A 20,629-nucleotide genomic window follows, 5' to 3' on the forward strand; every position below is an offset into this window, starting at 1 on the left:
TAATCAGCTTTTAGTTCCAGGACCTTGAGCATAATGACCATACAAGGAAGGGGCAACCAAAAGACACCGGAGGATGACTACTAACCTTCATTCTGCGACCACCAGGAGGAAAAAAAGACCCCCTAGCAACAAGTCACACATGCGCAGAATACCATGAAAAAGACACGTTAACAGGAAAAGAGACTGTATAAGAAGGAGCTGGAACTGGCGAAAAGCGCAGCAGTTGGTGGAGCGGAGACTCCCCTGCCGCCCAGCGCTGTATTTGCTTTTGCCTTGCTTGCTTGCTGTTAATAAATAAAATTGTAATTAGCAGATTGAGTCTCGGAATTCATTACACCCAGAAATTAATTTTTGTGCCTTTCTATGCTTCTAAAATGAGCCTGAGAGGGGGAAGGAAAAAACTGAGAAAAACTTTTTCAAAGCAGTTTGCAGCTTGTTCAAGGTCACACAGAATAGCAATTTTGTTTTCCCAGCTGCGGCAGGGGACGGAGGAAGCACCCGGCTTGCTGTTTTTTCCCAGTCAGCTTTTGGCCAGTGGTTCAGCTGCTTTTTCTCCGGAGAGAGACTGAGAGTTGAAATTTTTTTTCCCTTCCCTGGAATTTCAGATTTTCTCCCTTTTCTACTGGACTGCTTGATTGCTTCAACATCAGAGCACATTGGGAGGACTTTCCACCGGGCACAGAGGGCCTGGCCCTGGGCCAAGCCCCAGCTCCGAGGAGACCAAAGGGAGGACTCTAACACTTTCCCAGGTTTTTCTCCACAGCGAGAGATTTTATTATTTAGCATTATTTTCATTTCCCGTGTGTTTGTTAAATAAATAGTTTTTATCTCCTTCACTTTCCTTCGAGGAATATTTATTTTTTCCCGAACCTGGTGGGGGAGGGGTGGTTGTGCCTTCTCTCAGAGGATATATTTCTAAATTTGGCCAAACCGGAACAAATGTACACTTTGCAATCACTTTAAATTGTGAAAACTTTTAACCAATTGAGAGCACCTTAAAGTGGGCCACTCCATCATCAAAGCTTCTCTGTTCTCATCACCTTTGCAAAATATGCCTCTGTTGCCTCCAGTGAAGGTTCCTGTACTGATAAAAATAATTCATGTTATCTCTTATTTGCATAACTGGTATAAAAGCAAAAGACTATTATCCAGTTCTGGAGGGGTGCATTATTTAATGTTTTACGTTTTTTATGAAATGGAGGCAGGAGTGAATAACAGTCATGCTTTTTAAGCGATTTACCTGTATATCCTTTTATCCAGTATCCTTTTTGTCATGAAGGAATAGAAAAGGACATAGATCCAGTGAAAAAGCTCAGTGGTTTGCAATTCCTGTCAGCCAGGTAGCACTTCAGCTTCTGAAAATCTTGAACAGATTCACAAAGTCATCAGTTTCCTTCTTCTTTTCCTGCCTTAGCCTCCAAGAGTGGATATTTATTCTTTTGATGGGAACTCTTGAGATGATTTGTTGGAGGACATTATTTTACCATAATGGCAGTGAGTCTTAATAAGGCCAGTCTTAAATGTTGAAAAAACACTCATCCTAAAAATTGCTGACTGACCTTTTAGTTCATGGCATTCAGGTCTAAATTGATTTTTGTCAGTAACTGTTTAATAGACTTAATACTTCAGTAGCCAGCTCATGCCACCTTACAAGAGCCACCTGATCTCTAGGAAATTAATATTGAAACTCGATGATAGCTTTCAAGGCAAGAAATCCTTTGGTAAAATGAAAAATCACTTGTCTTTTAAAATTTGCTTTTCCAGTTGTGATCCATTTTGTGGGGCAGATAGCCTGTAAGATGAAGACATTTGACTTTTTACTCACGACATCTCAGGGTTTCTTTCAGTTGAATTGGATTTGGAATGTCTTTAGGGTTCAGGGGTTTAATCTTTGTCAGGGAGTATTTTCAAGAGATTTCATTAAAATGGATGGCATATTTTCAAGTAAAAATAACAGAAGTGAGGTATAGAATATGTATGCTTCCACTGGGTGGCAAGATACTTCTCTTTCAGCAGAGGAAAAATTTCAACTTGTTTCTTGTCAAAACAGCTGCATCTTTTAAGACTTAGCAGAGGCCTTTCAGAGCTTTTGTTGAGTGCAGTTGCTGACCATATAAAGAACCAAGGCTAAATTCATCTGTATATTTTGCTTATTTTGAGGGCTGAGTTGTCATTCTGATTCCTTTTTTTTGCAAGGATGACAGTGCTTTAAGTGACTGATGTGGTTTAGTTTACCGTGCATCCTTCTGTGTAACTGGCATCCTTTGTTACAAAATTTTCAGTGCCTCTGCAAAAAAGGACAAGTAATGGTGGCTGCTGTTTCCTCTACTGTTATGCTTGGTACAAGTACCATGGCGTGCTGGTTATAACACCAGCAGGGAATTAAATTCCAAATAAGCCACTCCCCTACCCCCACCCCTTCTGGTAAGGGAGGGACAAAAAGAGAGACTATGGGTTGAAATAATGATTTACTAAAAGCACAAAGCAATAGAATAAGACACGCACAATGACAACAATATTAATAGTGAAAGTACACAAAAAAGAGAAGGTGTTTTACCCACAAAAAGGTATTGACCACCTGGAACAGATAAGCAGGATGGTGGACTCTCCCTGTACTACGCATCCATGTGGTTTCCCCAGACAAAGGCATTATGGCAACCGTTCCTGCGCGCTGTGCCACATGGTCACCGGGAAATAAAGGCAAGATGGCGGGGGAGCTCCCCCAGCTAACGTTTCCTTTCCCCCGGCCTGAAAACAGCAAAAAAAAAGGAAAAAGAAACCCCCCGGAAGCTAGGTTGTCCAAGTAGGGGTTGTGCAGCTGCTCCACTGAGTTCAGTCCTGCACAGTTGCTTGCGCTACCACCTCTAACTCTCCGTCGTGCTGTGAGGAGAAAAATGGACGTGCTGGGGTGCCGTCTCCGCGCTGCCCCTGCCCCACTGGGCTCAGCTGCGCCTCTGAGCTGTCCCTTCAGCACCAGAACTGGGAGCGGCGCTGACGCCTCTCCTCAGTACCACGTCCTGCAAAAGTGTCCTGGCAGAACGGATGGGGGGACTGGCAGGCCACAGAGGATGGGATCTGCAGGTTTGATGCTGACGGTCCTTCCTCTGGAGTGAGAAAAGCAAAATGGAGCACTTCTGCTTATATGCCCCGGCTTTTCCTGCCGAAACCAAGCCCCCAGTGATGACGTAGATGGTGGGGAATAACAGCTTGGTCACACCCACACAGCACTAAACTGCCCTTCTCTCTGTAACAAGGACAGATGGACATTTCATTGCTAATTAGAAAGACTAGGATTTTTCCTCACTTGGTTTAAAAGGATTTCTACAATGCATACACTTTTCATGTATGCGTTAGGATCCTTCATTGAATCTTGGAAATCATAAATTTAATATACAGAAGCGTTGCTACTGTAGAATCATTTATCTTGATACTTTCAAATATATAGTCATTCAGTTAGATAATATTGTGTCTTGGATAACAGAATACCATCATGAAGATGAATGGAATGTAAAAACTAAATTTGAACTCTGAGTTGTGTATTTTGAACAGTGGATATAATTGATGTGTCTGTATAAGTGCACAAAGAGCTTAGGCAGCATTGTTTATCTGTGGTGTTTACTTAATATGACCATTTTTTAGAGAGTAATTGTGAAACACAGTAGAGAGGTGAATTTGAAGTATTTCTACCTTAACTGAGAAAAACATACCAAAAAGAACCATTTCTATTCATCCAGTGATTCTGACTCTGAAGATGATGAACCCAGGAGGTTCCATGTAGAAATAAAACCCATCCAATCAAATAATAGCTCTCAATATACCATGCCTTCCTTGGATTAATTAAAAGTATCTATAGGGAACATCGCTCTTTCTCCAGCAATATCTGTAAGTAATTTTGTTCCTTGTATTTTTAATGAGAAGAAAAGTGGTAAGGAATCTTTAGTGTTACATATATTTTACTGTTCAGAATTTATTCTAGATTCAAGTTCAATGATTTTTTTTTCTTGTGCACTAGGTCATCTTTGATACACTTTATTGCTATTTGATGCTAAGTAATTCCCCCTTCTCAGATTTTAACTTTACTTTGAGTCTTGGGAGTGCTTAGTCCTTATCCTTCTGCTGTTGCCACCACAAGACATTGAAATACATATGGAGTTAGCTGAGCATGGCTTTTAAAATAGTTTACTAATTCATATTCAGTAATATACAAACCTTAAAACCAGATCATATAATGCGGATACATATAACTTTTACAGTGCAGCTTTATTGTATGTATTCTGTCGGGTGGAGTCGCGGGAGACAAGCACTCAAGGCATGATGTTCAGCAAGTCTCGATTTATTTTTCAAAACTACACTTACTTATAGTACCTTTAATTAGCTCATACATATTGCAAAAGTTGAGCTCCTCATTGGTGGGAGCTATTCCGTGGGATCTGCAAACACGGTGGTCTTATCTTTCTCTTCCATATGGTTTCTGTCTTCTTTCTTATCTGAATGCACACTGTTATTTATGCAACCTCTTGCTCAAGGACTCAGTGTCTGCATCTTTTCTAAGCCTCCTGTGTTATCATGACCTTTGCTCTTTAGCCATTCTTCAGAAAGACTCTCAACACTTCCCCTGTTTTCTTTTTGCATGATCATAGTCATATTGACTGACTTCAAAATTAAATTTTTTATACATGACATTATACAGCTAAGCATAAGTAAACCAAGCAAAACAATTATTAGCAACAGCATTAAGGATTTAATCACACTTTTCATCCATCCTTCTAAGCCCATCCACTCTGTAAGTCCTTCTAATCCGAAAAATCCGGAGTCTTTTTTTATTTTTTGGGAGTGTTCAATCAAATTCTTAATTTCGGCGTGGATGGACTTAGAATGATCCTCAAGATCCATACAGCACATTCCTTCAAAGTCTTCACAGCCATGGCCGTGGGCTAAGAGTAGAAAATCTATAGCTGCTCTATTCTGAAGCAGGGCGTGTTGGACTGAACTCAGATCTTCTGCAAGTTCAGACAACACTCGGCTGGTACCGTTTGCCTGTTTAACTACCTAACATGCCAGTTTTTCTAAGTGACGATGGGCTCGTGCCACAGCTGCACCAGGAACAAAAAGGGAGGTAAAAAGCACTTCTGATTTGCTCCATAGCGTGAGGTCATCCTGACATTCAGGTGTTATAGTTTCTGTTAAAGACCTCTGCCATCGTGTTCAGTGTGTAGCATTAGGATGGTGCTGTGGAAGTGCAAGACTCAGTTGGCCAAAGGTACAGGGCCCACCTACAGGCCTGGATGGAATACCTGACCAGGCACGATTCCCACAAATTAGGAAAAACCCTCTGGGTAACTTTCGAGGGAAAAACGTTCCAGGGGCTGCAAGAGATCGATTTCTCACGGTAACGTTGCACCATTCTAAATCCCACTGTGAAGCATTGCCAATAGGATAAATCAAGGTGGGGTTGGATTCATTCAGTCGACAGCCATTAAGGCTGCCCTCTTGGCATAAATCACGTGAACTATTAATATAAATACAGGCTGTAGCGTTAAGAGAATCAACTAGTTCTATCTCTTGTGGCTCAGGACCCACCGGGAGTTTATCATCCTAGCTATCATACTCTTGTAGGCCAGTGGTAATATTCATTGTGGATTTTAATGGTCTAATAATTTTGAACTGGTTCTGGGTCTCGATTACGAAGTTACGCCATGTATTATCTGTTAGTGGTACTCCAACTAAGCATGTCAAAAATGGGGTACTGGGTGTGGCTAGGGAGGCACAGAATGTTGTGGTGTTCAATTCACGTGCCAAGGAGACCCAGATATTATCTCTAGGGTCAAACACCTTAGGAGGATAGGAAAGGGGGTGACCCATTACTGAGCCTGCGATTAGCAGCACGATGCTTAAACCGCCGGCAAACATGATCCCACTTTCTTGGGTCACCTTGCCACTGAATGGGGACCCCGATATTTGGTTGGCACGAGGATTGCAAAATTACAGAGTAGCTATCGGCTAAGATCTTTTTTGCTAAATGCTGTACTGACCACGCTAATTCTCTTAGCCGCAGATCTTCAAGATTTTCAACTAATTGCAAACTGTCAATGATATTTTTGCCTGTGAGTTGTACTAATGCTCCTTGAGCCGTCTCACGGTGCCAGTGAAAACTGCAAGACTGACACCAAAACCCTTCTGATAGATGTTGCTGGTGGACCCACCACTGTAAATTACAGCCTCCGCAAAGCAATCTTACCCACGCCTTATGATTGTTACAATTACATGCAAAGCAACTAGACTGGCAAAAGCGTAAAAAGTGTCTCTGCAAATGTGGGAGGAGATAACCCTCTATCTCCTGTTCAGAGTCCACAAGGAAGGTAATGCAAAACCGCTGCTCAACTTCCTGCAGGATCTGTGATATCTTCCTCTGTACCCTTCTTTTCTTCCTCTGTTGTGGGTTGCTCATCAGTGACAACAGGCTTAGTCCATTTGGCCGGAACCCATAGGGGACCTGTCGGAGTGGACACACATAAGTAACCTCTTCCCCAGTACAAGGTTTTTACAGGATCCTGCCAAAGTCCCGTCTTGGGGTCTTTGTAGCGCACCCAAGGCATGGGCGTCGGGGGTTGAGGATAGGTAAAATGAACAATGGCAGGAGGCACTTCTTTGTCACCGAACACACAAAGGTGATTTAGGACAAAAAGGCATTTTAGTAATTTATCTTGTGGGTTGGACAATTCAGGATATTTCTGCAGGTATGTTTTGAGGGTACCATGTGCCCTCTCTACAATAGCCTGACCTGTGGGCGAGTGGGGGATGCCTGTTTTATGAGTAATACTCCAATTCTGCATATATCTGTCAAAGCGGGTGCTGCTATAAGCAGGGCCATTATCAGTTTTGATTATTAAAGGAACTCCCATAACTGCTATGCAGCTATTCAAATGACGTTCAACATGTCTCGCTTGTTCTCCTGTCTGAGCTGTAGCCCATATGAAATGACTGTATGTGTCAATTGACACATGAACATACTTCAAGCGCCCAAAACTGGGGACATGTGTGACGTCCATTTGCCATATTTCATTGGCTTTAAGTCCCCGAGGATTGACTCCTATACCTAAACCGACTCCAGCATTATGAAAGCTACATAACGGACATGCTTTTACTATGGCACGTGCATCACGTAGGGGGATATGGAAATCTCTTACTAATCCTTTCGCATTTTGGTGAAACATACTGTGACTTTCTCGAGCCCTAGTATTTTTGGGAACATTCTGACTGAGTGACACGATCTGATCTGCTCTCTCATTGCCCTCTCCTAAGCCTTCTTGCCACTTATGGCTGCGTATATGGAGAATTGCATAAGGGTGGGATCTGTTCCGCAACACACGTTTTAGTTGTAATAACAGATCAAAAAGTCGCTGGTTTTTCACTTCCTTGATGACAGCGTCCTCGATCCTAGAAACAATTCCTACAACATAAAGAGAGTCTGAAATGACATTGAGGGGTTCCGAAAAATGAAGGGCGGCCCACAGTACTGCTACAAGTTCTAAGGTTTGTAATGTATCAGTAGGGGTAGCTGCAATCTTATGGTGGCACCATTGTTGATTATAGTGCCAAACAACGGCAGCTGTCCTGGTTCTGCGTCCGGCATCAGTAAAAACTGTTAGAGCATCAGGGATAGGTCCTTGGTGCTGCAACGGTTTGGATATCCAAGTCCAGTTTCCCAACCAGTTGAGTAATTTTGGAGCTAATGGGCCGGTGCGAACTTCTGCTCCAGAAGAGAGCAATGCTTCAGTGAGCTGCGAGGAGTTGAGTAGGTACCAATCTAAGGTAGGTTTTTCCATGGGGAGGTAGATAACTGCAGGTTCAAGGCCACTAATTTCCCAGGTGCGTAGACGTCCTTTCTTTAAAAGAGTTGCTAAATTTTCAATCTTTGGAGTAACTGTTTTTCTTTGCTGCAAGGGGGGCGAAATCCATTCTAGAACGGAGATGTCCCCCGTTTTCTTTTGCTGAGTAATGGCTCCTAAGAGATGTTCTCCGCTGTTCCAGACAGTTAAGGATAAGGGGGTGTCGGGGTCTAGACGGTCAACAAAGCCTCTGGAGATACAGGATGTAATTTGCTGCAAGACTTTAGACTGTTGCGGCGTAAGCGTCACAGGAGTACATGGGTCTGTGCCCTTTAGCAAAGGACGTAGCTGTTCCAATAGCATGTTGGGAATTCCTGTAATGGGTTTAAGCCATTGTAGGTCTCCTAGAAGTTTCTGGGCTTCATTTAGATTTGAAATAGATGCTTGAATATGTAACTTCTGAGGCTTTATTCTTTGAGCGGTAATAGTCCATCCTAGATATTTCCATGGAGCAGAAACTTGTATTTTGTTGGGTGCCACAACAAGGGACCAGGCAGCCAAGGAGGCAACAATAATTTGCATCTGGGCAGGGGTGAAGGGATCCCTTTGAGCAAAGAGAATGTCATCCATGTAGTGGTAAATAATGGCATCAGGCATCTGTCTCCGTAAGGGTTGTAAGGCAGCATCAACATACAGTTGGCACAAAGTAGGTGAGTTTTTCATCCCTTGCGGCAATACAGTCCATTCAAATCGTCTAGCTGGTTCTCCTTTATTCAGGGCAGGTAAGGTAAAGGCGAAGCGCTTGGTGTCATCTGGATGCAATGGAATAGTAAAAAAGCAGTCCTTGAGATCTATAATTAAAAGAGGCCAGTTTTGGGGCAACATGGCTGGGTTGGGGAGACCAGGTTGTAGTGCCCCCATAAACTCCATCTGTTGATTTACTGCACGGAGGTCATGTAAAAGGCGAAACGCACCAGACTTCTTGCGTATGACAAAAATAGGAGTATTCCAAGGACTGACAGATGGTTTTAGGTGGCCCTGTTGGAGTTGTTCGGTTACCAAAGCATGGGCTTGCCCTAAATTTTCCCGTTTTAAAGGCCATTGCTTTACCACTGCAGGGTCGTTAGTAGTCCATGTCAGCGGCAACGGGAATGTCCAAGCAATGGCCTCTAGTGTAAATGGTGGTCGTTGGTCAGCACGAGGCCTAATTGAGCCAAAACATCTCTGCCCAGCAAACAGTCCACAGTTGTTGGTAGGGGCATGATGGAAATTATAGCCGGCACTTGTTTGCCATCAACTTCAATGTGGAGCAAAGGAGACTTTTGGGCAAGTCTCATACCTCCGATACCTGTGACTGTAGTTGTAGCGGGCAAAATGGGCCAATTGGAAGGCCATTTTCCAGGGTCGATGACACTGGAGTCAGCTCCTGTGTCAAGAAGGGCTTCCAAGGTGATGGACTCTGCCTGATACAGCAGGAGACAACGCTTCCGTGGGCGGGAGGTGAGATCAATAGTGAGTAAGGTCAGAGATCCAGTAGAGCCAGGACTTGGCTGACACCTAGGTGCATCACAAACAGGCGGAATGCTTGAAGCCAGATGTGGTAATGGTACTAGTTGTGCTAACTTTTGTCCTGCCGGGATCTTAACGGGAGGATAATCGGTATGTGCTAAAATAAAAATTTCTCCAGCGGAGTCAGCATCAACAAGACCAGTCTCTACTAGGAGTCCCATTGTAATTGCAGATGAACGACCTACAATAAGTCCTCCCATAGCTTGGCCATTAATGTACACAGGTCCGATGACACCAGTGGGAATGCGATGGATTTCTGATGTTAGCAACTCAGTATCTACTGAGGCTGCCAGGTCCAGGCCGAGACTTCCGCTTGTCGCTGGGCGGGGACAGGTAGAGGTGCTGGAGCGGTTACTTGTGTCGTCGCACGGCCGCTGTTCGCGCTGGGTCACTAAATTCTTGCGGCTGTACATTCGCGACGAATATGACTGGGTGTCCCACAGCGATAACACTTCATGCGGCCACCTGGAGCTGGGCGGGGACGTGCTGCTGCCGCTTGGAGAGGAGCAAGGGCTGCCATTACCTGATTTTGAGAGCTAATAGCCTGTTCTTTAAGCCCTTCACCTAATTTTGCTAAGGCTTGTGCTAAGAACAGCTGAGAGCCAGTGGGCATGGTAGCAGCCTTTTCTAGGAGCTGCTGGACAGTCCAATCCCCTGGGGTGGAAGTAATGAGGGCACGGGTGGCTTGATTGCCATTTTGTAAAAGGCATTGCTTAAGTAACGGGTCATGCATATGCTCTTGAACCCCAGCTTTTGAGATGGCTTCCATAACTTTGTCAACAAAAGAGCCTAAAGATTCCTCTCTGCCTTGCTTAATGTTCATATACATAGGGATCCCACCCGGGGCTCGGACTTTATCCATAGCTTTCTTAGCAACTGCTATAGCTTCCCGCAATTTAGCAGGGCCTAGTGCAGCCTGAGCCTCAACCCTCATATGTTGACCCTGTCCTAGTAGTTCATCTACAGTGATATCTGCTAACGGATCTCCCTGGGGTCTAGCGAGATCTGCACTAACAGCTGCCTCCTCCCTCCAGCGAGCCTCAAAAAGCAGTCGCTGATGCGGGGTATACATGAGCTTAGTAATGCCTTTAATGTCAGCAGGAAGAAGGGTAAAAGCGTTAAAAATATAATCAAGCATCTGTTTAACTGGTTCACTGGTGACACCGTAATTCCCCACCGTTGCTCGTAGCTGAGCTAACAGCTTCCAGTCGAGGTTAGTAACTTGCGCAATATTGCCTCCCTGTGGATTAGGAACAAACAGAACAGGGAAAGCCAAGCTTTCCTGGGCAGCCGCTAGCATCTCTGCATCGCCTTTATGCAAACCGTCACGAGCGAGAGCTGCCCACAGCTCTCTATGACCCTTGGCCATGGCCTCCGCGAGGTCAGAATCCGCCCCAGGGACAGGCTCATGGCTTAGGAAAGGGTTTTGCGAACGAGAGCGATCCGGAGGAACAGACGGCTGCGGCGGCGGCGGCTGCTGCGGCTGCCGCGGCTGCTGCGAGGGGGACGGGGGCGGGGACTGCAGGGGAGGATCAGGGGGCGCAGAGGGTGAGTGTGAAGCCGGGCCGGAGGCAAATGCCTCAGGCGGAACCTCGACTGTAGCAAAGGTGGGGGGGTTAGGGGCAGCGGAGTAAAGGGAAGCAGCAGAATCGTAATTACGGTTTTTATCATGGACTGCCTTAATTTTTTTCTGCTGCCCTTTACTCTGCTTGTACCATTAAAAGTTCATTATAAACAACTCTCCATAGTTTAGCTATCTTTTTAGCTGGCTTATCGTCATCTAAGACAAGATCCCAAAGTTTGTCACTATACGCGCGCCACTGACTTAATTCATGAATGGAGTGGGGGTCAGCGAAAAAACCGTAAGAGCGCGCATGCGTTAAAAGAGCGGGGAGGTCTTTATCAAGATCAATCCCTTTAAAATTACGCTTAAGCAAAAAAGCCTTGAAAAGTTCCTGTGCTGCTTGCCTTTCCATACTTACGTCGGTACCGTTGCTAGCCCCTCCAGGCTTCGGCAGCACGTATCGGCGAGCCCGCCTGTGCGGTCGCTCGGGCGCGGAGGAAATCGTTGCAGTATACGAGACCTCTTTCGCCGTCCGTCTAGCTGCGGGACCCGACCCCAACGCAACTCCCCCATCGCATAAGGCAAGGGCAACTTCTCCTGTTCGGGTGCCAGATGTTGGGTGGAGTCGCGGGAGACAAGCACTCAAGGCATGATGTTCAGCAAGTCTCGATTTATTTTTCAAAACTACACTTACTTATAGTACCTTTAATTAGCTCATACATATTGCAAAAGTTGAGCTCCTCATTGGTGGGAGCTATTCCGTGGGATCTGCAAACACGGTGGTCTTATCTTTCTCTTCCATATGGTTTCTGTCTTCTTTCTTATCTGAATGCACACTGTTATTTATGCAACCTCTTGCTCAAGGACTCAGTGTCTGCATCTTTTCTAAGCCTCCTGTGTTATCATGACCTTTGCTCTTTAGCCATTCTTCAGAAAGACTCTCAACAGTATTCTGTCAAACCACAGAATGATCCTTTATACTGTGGGATGATATTGCAAATAAATAGTATTAAAGTATGCTAGTACAGTATTCACATCACAATATAGATGGTTCTAATTTTAAGGAAAATATTATTAATATTAAATTATTAATAATTATTTTTGTCTTTTTCCCCCCCACATTTTGAAAGCAGAAACACAGTTCTGTAAGTACAGAATGGCTTTTTATTCACATTTTTAGATTAAAACCAAGTAAGTGTAATATGTGAGAAAGTTATTGGGAAAACCTTAGGAATGTTTCTATGCTTACCTTTCAGGCATACTATGTGATATAAAAGCTGTTTAATTTTAATGGCCCAGCCTGTCAAAGGGTTTAGTCATACTGTTGCCTTTGTCAGCTCTTTGGTCTTCATTCCTGCCTTTTCTGTGTGTGGTGGGTATGCACTAGTTGCTCTGTCCTGGCTTGTGTTCTGGTCTTCTGCAAGCTCCAAAATGGTCTGCCTGGCATTCAAAGCAAAATAACATGGTGTCCTGGGTTGCAGTGTATTCTATTACCATCCCCATCAGCCGTTGAAATCAGGTGGGGCAGTGTTTCCTTGCCTCCTCCCCCCAGACTATCTTGCTGTTAATGGCCCATCATTGTCCTGCCGCATGACTCATAGATAACTCCCTCTGGACTATCATCTGTTAATGAGCCCAATCAACACCTGGCCTTATGACTCATTACCCCATTGTGAGATGCTCCACCCAGAGGGAGGAACCAAGCATCCCAGCGTGGATATAAGCTGAGGTTGAAAACCAGAGAGAAAACCTTTCCACTGGATTTCCAGAGGACAGGAGCTACACAGTCACCATTGGACCTTCTGAGGAGGAGCAGACCCTTCTTTTTCCTGCAGGATTGCCACTTCGGGAGGACTGCAGCCACCATTCCACCAGACCACCACCACCACCCTGACTAACAGGGTGCCAGGTTGTATCTTAACTCTGTCAGTTTAACCCAGTGTTATCCGCTTCTATTGGTTTTTTTTTTTGTTTTTCTTTCCCCCTCCTTTTATTTCCCTATTAAATTGTTATTCTGACTTGGTGTCTCCCACTAGTTTGTTTTCAAACTAGTACATAATTTGGCGCCCAATGTGGGGCTGGCTGCTGAGAAAAGTCAGAATTACAATTTCGTATTGTAGAAGCCACCTACTCACTATGATGTTTAACATTCTTACATGGGTCTTGTACCTGGCTCTCTATATTTTTCCGCACATGGGGAGCTATCTGCCGATTGCAATGCTCCTGTGTAGACCAGGGTATGGTATAAAATTTGCTTTATTAGTCTATTATGCCTACTGCATGATAACCTCCGAGACAATGAACATAATTCGGAATATATACTCAACTTTATCTGCTTGTCCTACTTTAGGCTGCTACATCTGGGGCTTCAACAATCATACCCAGCCCCTGGGGGGAGGATTAAAGAATGTTTTTTTCCAGCCTTTCAGACCGGACACAGCAGTTTTTGAAAATATTGAGTTCCCTGTGGATGTTAAGGATGGCATAATCTTCTTGTCAGTTCTCTTCTCTTTTTTCTCTATGACCTGCACTGTGTACACCATGCTTAGGATCAGAGCTATGGCACAGCATCCCCAGGATGAGAGGAAAAAAAAGAGCCGAGCAACAAGCACAATGTCTACACAGATTGTCGCAAAGAAGAAAGGAACCAAAAGCATAGTGACAGCATCCATCCCTACGCAGACTGACGCAGAGGAGAAAGAACCCAGACACAAGACCACAGCGTCCATGTCCACGCAGACTGATGCAGAGGAGAAAGAACCCAGACGCAAGACTGCAGCGTCTATGTCCACGCAGACTGACGCAGAGGAGGAAAAAACCAAAGGCGCTGTCAGCATCTCCACACAAACTGTTACTGAACCAGAACAGCCTAAACCGATTGCAGTTGCCCCCGTTCAGAAGAAGAAATCAAAAAGCAAATCAGTCCGCATAGTGACTGACGAGGATGCAGCAGGACCTTCACACCCAGCAGAAGAGGCAGAGCCAGAGATCATCACTCGGTCACTATCCCTGGGTGAGCTGCGAGACCTGCGGAGGGAATTCACCCGCCAGACGAACGAGTCTATCCTGACCTGGCTGCTCCGCATCTGGGACGCTGCAGCCAATGACACCATTCTGGACGGAAGTGAGGCCAGGCAGCTGGGATCTCTGTCCCGGGATGTGGTCATTGACCAGGGGATCGGGAGAACCCAAGAAACTCTCAGCCTCTGGCGGCGACTGCTTACAAGTGTAAGGGACAGGTACCTTTGTAAAGAAGACCTCCAGGTGCACCAAGGGAAATGGAGCACAATGGAACAAGGTATCCGGTGCCTGAGGGAATTGGCTGAGCTGGAGATCATTTTCTCAGAAGATGAGAGATTTCCGAAGAGCCCAGATGGTGTCCAGTGCACATCATAGATGTGGTTGAGTTTCGCACGCCTTGGACCAGAGATATACTCCCGTTACCTGGCAACGCTGCAATGGAGGGAAGGTGAGGACAGGGTGGGTGTCTTGGTGAACAAACTGAGGATTTACGAGGACACCGTCACAGCCCCGTTTCGCACTCATGTCTCATCTGTGGAAACAAGGCTGGCTGAGCAAGTCCGGAGCTTGATCGAAGAAGGCCATCAGAAACTGAAAAAGGAACTTAAGGAAGAGATTTACCACATCCCGCCAGAACCAACAAGAGTCTCTGCCATTAGGAGCCGGCGTCCCCCAACCAGGGAGAGAGGATACACCCCACGAGGTAACCTCTGGTTTTTCCTTCAGGAACATGGAGAAGACATGAGTAAGTGGGATGGAAAACCCACCTCCTCCTTAGCAGCTCGGGTACGTGAACTAAAAAGAGGGACAACTACCACAAGAAGCGCATCTAGAGTCAATATTGCTCCGGTCTCTCGCACACAGAATTCCAGACGGTACCGGAATGATAATATGACCGATCCTCTTGAAGGGACCTCAGGAACATATTCACCGGAAGGGAGCAACATGCAACATGACCAGGAATAGAGGGGCCCTGCCTCTAGCCAGGTAGAGGAAAGGGAGAATCGGGTCTTTTGGACTGTGTGGGTCCGATGGCCTGGCACATCTGACCCACAAAAATACACGGCTTTGGTTGACACCGGTGCTCAATGTACTCTGATGCCATCAAGGTATGTGGGAGCAGAACCCATTTCTATTTCTGGAGTGACAGGAGGATCCCAGCAGCTGACTGTACTGGAAGCTGAAGTGAGTTTAACTGGGAACGAGTGGCAGAAACACCCCATTGTGACGGGCCCGGAGGCCCCGTGCATTCTCGGCATAGACTATCTCAGAAATGGGTATTTCAAGGACCCAAAAGGACATCGTTGGGCTTTTGGGATAGCTGCTGTGGAGACAGAAGATATCAGACAACTGAGTACATTGCCTGGCCTCTCAGATGACCCCTCTGCTGTGGGACTGCTGAGAGTTGCAGAACAACAGGTGCCAATCGCCACAGCAACAGTGCACCGTCGGCAATACCGCACCGACCGAGACTCTGTGGTTCCCATCCATGAGATGATTCGCAAACTGGAGAGCCAAGGGGTGGTCAGCAAGGCCCATTCACCTTTCAACAGCCCTATATGGCCAGTGCGTAAGTCCAGTGGAGAATGGAGGCTGACGGTGGATTACCGTGGCCTGAATGAGGTCACACCACCATTGAGCGCCGCTGTGCCGGACATGTTGGAACTTCAGTACGAGCTGGAGTCCAAAGCAGCGAAGTGGTACTCCACTATTGACATTGCCAATGCCTTCTTCTCCATTCCTTTGGCAGCAGAATGCAGGCCCCAGTTTGCTTTTACCTGGAAGGGTGTGCAATACACCTGGAATCGACTGCCCCAGGGGTGGAAACACAGTCCCACCATTTGCCACGGACTGATCCAGACTGCATTAGAAAAGGGTGAGGCTCCAGAACATCTGCAATACATCGATGACATCATTGTGTGGGGAAACACAGCAAAGGAAGTGTTTGAGAAAGGAGAGAAAATCATCCAGATTCTCCTGGAAGCTGGCTTTGCCATCAAAAGGAGCAAAGTCAAGGGACCTGCTCAAGAGATCCAGTTCCTGGGAGTAAAGTGGCAAGATGGACGACGTCAGATTCCCACCGAGGTCATCAATAAGATCACTGCGATGTCTCCACCGACCAGCAAGAAGGAAACACAAGCTTTCCTAGGCGCCATAGGTTTCTGGAGGATGCACATTCCCGAGTACAGCCAGATCGTGAGTCCTCTCTACCTGGTTACCCGCAAGAAGAATGATTTCCACTGGGGCCCTGAACAGCAGCAAGCCTTCGCCCAGATCAAGCAGGAAATCGCTCATGCGGTAGCCCTTGGCCCAGTCAGAACAGGACCAGAGGTGAAGAACGTGCTCTACTCTGCAGCCGGGAACAATGGTCTGTCCTGGAGCCTCTGGCAGAAGGTGCCTGGTGAGACTCGGGGCCGACCACTGGGATTCTGGAGCCGAAGCTACAGAGGGTCTGAAGCCAACTACACTCCCACAGAGAAGGAAATCTTGGCCGCCTATGAAGGAGTCCAAGCTGCCTCTGAGGTAATTGGCACTGAAGCACAGTTGCTTCTGGCACCCCGACTACCGGTGCTGGGTTGGATGTTCAAGGGAAAGGTTCCTTCCATGCATCACGCCACCGACACCACATGGAGCAAATGGATTGCCCTCATCACACAGCGTGCCCGTATTGGAAACCCGAATCGCCCTGGGATTCTAGAAATTATAACAAACTGGCCTGAAGGTGAGACTTTTGGATTATCTTCTGAAGAAGAGGAAGAGCAAGTGACTCGTGCTGAGGAAGCCCCACCATATAATGAGCTACCGGAGAGTGAAAGACGTTATGCCCTCTTCACTGATGGTTCCTGCCGAATTGTAGGCGCTAGCCGAAAGTGGAAAGCTGCAGTATGGAGCCCCACACGACGAGTTGCACAAGCTACCGAGGGACAAGGTGGATCGAGTCAGGTTGCAGAGCTTAAAGCCGTCCAGCTGGCTTTGGATATTGCTGAACGAGAGAAGTGGCCGAGGCTCTATCTCTACACCGACTCATGGATGGTAGCTAATGCTCTGTGGGGATGGCTGGATCGCTGGAGAAAGGCCAACTGGCAGCGCAGAGGGAAACCCATCTGGGCCGCTGAGATTTGGCAGGACATCGCCGCCCGAGTAGAGAAGCTGACCGTGAAGGTTCGACACGTGGATGCGCACGTACCCAAGAGTCGGGCTAATGAAGAGCATCGCAACAACGAGCAGGTGGACCGAGCTGCTAAGGTGAAAGTATCTCAGGTGGATCTGGACTGGCAGCACAAGGGAGAATTATTCCTAGCTCGTTGGGCCCATGATGCCTCTGGTCATCAGGGGAGAGATGCAACATACCGATGGGCCCGTGACCGAGGGGTGGACCTTTCCATGGACAGCATCTCACAGGTCATCCACAGTTGTGAGACCTGTGCTGCAATCAAACAGGCCAAGCGGGTGAAGCCTCTGTGGTACGGTGGACGATGGTCAAAGTACAGGTATGGGGAAGCCTGGCAGGTTGATTACATCACCCTTCCCCAAACCCGCCAAGGCAAGCGCTACGTGTTGACCATGGTTGAAGCGACAACTGGATGGCTGGAGACCTACCCTGTGCCCCATGCTACAGCCCGGAACACCATCCTGGGCCTGGAAAAGCAAGTTCTGTGGAGACATGGCACCCCTGACAGGATCGAGTCGGACAACGGGACTCATTTTAAGAACAGCCTCATCAACACCTGGGCCAGAGAACACGGTATTGAATGGATATATCATATTCCTTATCATGCACCAGCTGCTGGAAAAGTTGAACGCTGCAATGGACTACTTAAAACCACCCTAAAGGCACTTGGTGGGGGTACCTTCAAAAATTGGGAAGTGAACTTAGCAAAGGCCACCTGGATGGTCAATACCCGAGGGTCCATCAATCGAGCTGGTCCCGCCGAGTCTGAACCCTTGCACACAGTGGATGGAGATAGAGTCCCTGCGGTACACCTGAGGGGTATTTTAGGAAAGACTGTTTGGATCAATCCCACCTCAGGCAAAGGCAAACCCATCCGTGGGATTGTCTTTGCTCAAGGACCTGGTTGCACTTGGTGGGTAATGCAAAAAGATGGGGAAACCCATTGTGTACCGCAAGGAGACCTAATCTTAGGTGAGAACGGTGTGTAGGGTTTCATTGTATGTATATATATATATATGTGTGTATATATATATATACATATGTGTGTGTAGAGTTTAAAGAAGGTATTGATTTGGGATGATGTAGATGGTAATAGAATAAGGGGTGGATAATGTCCTGGGTTGCAGTGTATTCTATTACCATCCCCATCAGCCGTTGAAATCAGGTGGGGCAGTGTTTCCTTGCCTCCTCCCCCCAGACTATCTTGCTGTTAATGGCCCATCATTGTCCTGCCGCATGACTCATAGATAACTCCCTCTGGACTATCATCTGTTAATGAGCCCAATCAACACCTGGCCTTATGACTCATTACCCCATTGTGAGATGCTCCACCCAGAGGGAGGAACCAAGCATCCCAGCGTGGATATAAGCTGAGGTTGAAAACCAGAGAGAAAACCTTTCCACTGGATTTCCAGAGGACAGGAGCTACACAGTCACCATTGGACCTTCTGAGGAGGAGCAGACCCTTCTTTTTCCTGCAGGATTGCCACTTCGGGAGGACTGCAGCCACCATTCCACCAGACCACCACCACCACCCTGACTAACAGGGTGCCAGGTTGTATCTTAACTCTGTCAGTTTAACCCAGTGTTATCCGCTTCTATTGGTTTTTTTTTTTGTTTTTCTTTCCCCCTCCTTTTATTTCCCTATTAAATTGTTATTCTGACTTGGTGTCTCCCACTAGTTTGTTTTCAAACTAGTACACATGGAAAACTGAGTGGAAATAAGAACCTTGGGACTATTAAGTGTTTTATTCGACAGTTAGTAAAAGAATTTATTCTTTTCTGTTTCAGGCACAAACTAATCGAAATGCATCTAGTAAGTGTGAATATTTAACTTTTAGTCTATTTACATTCATTTTTTTAACATGGCATGAAAATCTTTTTTTTTAATATTGAAGAAATAAACTTATAACTATTTGTATTTTAAGTAAAAAAAAAAAAATTCTCTTGTCAGTTCTAGGTACCTTCATGATATTTGCTTTTTCACTACTCACAATAAATTCAATGGACAAAATAAGTTATTTGGTCAAAATTTCAAAGCAGCTAGTAGAAGCCCACCAAAGACCTCTTCTTTTTTTTTTTTTTTTTTTTTGTATACTCAGCTGTTCCTTGTTCTGGGAAACAGATGAGTCTGTCTGTGACAGTGATGACAAACAAGTCCAAGAGCCAAAGTGTGTATGGGGGAGTATCCATAGAAATGACTCTTGTGTAGGTTGTTAAAACCCTTCCATCTGCACATGTTTAGTATCATTCACAAAATATGGCCATGGAGATAGAGGGAAGAGCATTAGTCTCTAGTGTTTTTCACAGTGGGAAACCAAGCCAGGTTTCCTGAAAAATAATATTGATATAAACAGTATAATTTAAGGAAGAAATTTCAAGTGACCAGCACTTCTTCCTGAAATGCATTGCTCTGTTTAGTCCTCTCCTTTTAGAAGGTATTTCAGGAGCATCTGAATTTATATTATCAGAGACAATATAAATAATGAAGCTGAAAGATTTTTATTTTAGAGTGGTGATAATGCCATGTCTTTTCCTTAGGTGAAGAGCTAACAAAATCAAAGCTTTCTACTCCAGCTAATGAGTAAGTTCAACTTTTAAAATTATATCAAGTGTAATTTTGGGGGAATTTGGTTTTATTTTGATCTGACGCTGTGACTCATTGGAAATATCAGTTGACTGCTATTTTAAGCCAGGCGTTTATTGCATTGTAAGAGTTAATGAGTAATTATGTAACAATGGAGATTTCTATCCACTCATTTTCCCCTTCTAATGTGTTTGCTTCATTCTGATCTGTCTCAATTGATATTTATAATTATGTGACTACAAAATATTGGCTTTGATTAAAATTTCAGGTTTTAAATAAGACAGATTTAGTTTCCATCATATTTATACTGTTCCATTGTAAAGTGTTTAAGATTACAAGTCCCAAATTTGGATAGGTCTATATACATTGCTCATATATGTATATACTGAAACAAATTGATTTGTAGATGTATGCCTTTTTGAAAATGAAAATAATTTACTATTATGAAATATATCCACACACAAACTCCCACCAATTATCAGTTCGAATAGTTTCCTTATGTGTAAATCAGTTCCTTGATCTACAATTTGTAAATACTTTTAATTTTTAAATTCAAAGACTAACTAATACAGAATATGAATTACCAAAGTTGTAATTGTATTTTTATGAGTAAATACATCTTTCATTAATAGTCTAATTGTAACATTTACTATAGAAAGGGAAACAGTGACCTTCTGGCATGGGATCCACTCTTTAGCAGTTCTCTTGAATCTTCCTCTTCAGCCTCCTTGGTATCCTCATCCTCCTCAGGTAAAATATTTGATAGTAGAAAATGTTTTCTGCATATTCTTTGGGATGGTCTGTTGTTGCTTTTTTAGTCATTGCAAGGAGATGTGCTTTGACTATTGAAATGAAAGAATTTTGTAAAGCAGTATCCTATGTTATTA

General features: G+C 45.2%; 1 protein-coding gene across 1 annotated transcript in view; it reads left to right on the forward strand.

The window, feature by feature from the left end:
* Positions 1-20,629, forward strand: part of LOC309584592 (F-BAR domain only protein 2-like) — a gene marked incomplete at both ends in the record, with an annotated part of 99,199 nt that overhangs the window by 31,400 nt on the left and 47,170 nt on the right. Inside the window, 4 exon segments of the mRNA XM_082300686.1 lie at positions 3,715-3,834; positions 3,838-3,925; positions 19,697-19,739; positions 20,398-20,492. Of these exon segments, the coding sequence (XP_082156812.1) occupies positions 3,715-3,834; positions 3,838-3,925; positions 19,697-19,739; positions 20,398-20,492 (346 nt within the window).

This window comes from Coloeus monedula (assembly GCF_965178545.1).
Source record: "Coloeus monedula genome assembly, chromosome: W".
In the NCBI taxonomy this organism is placed as follows: Eukaryota; Metazoa; Chordata; class Aves; order Passeriformes; family Corvidae; genus Coloeus; species Coloeus monedula.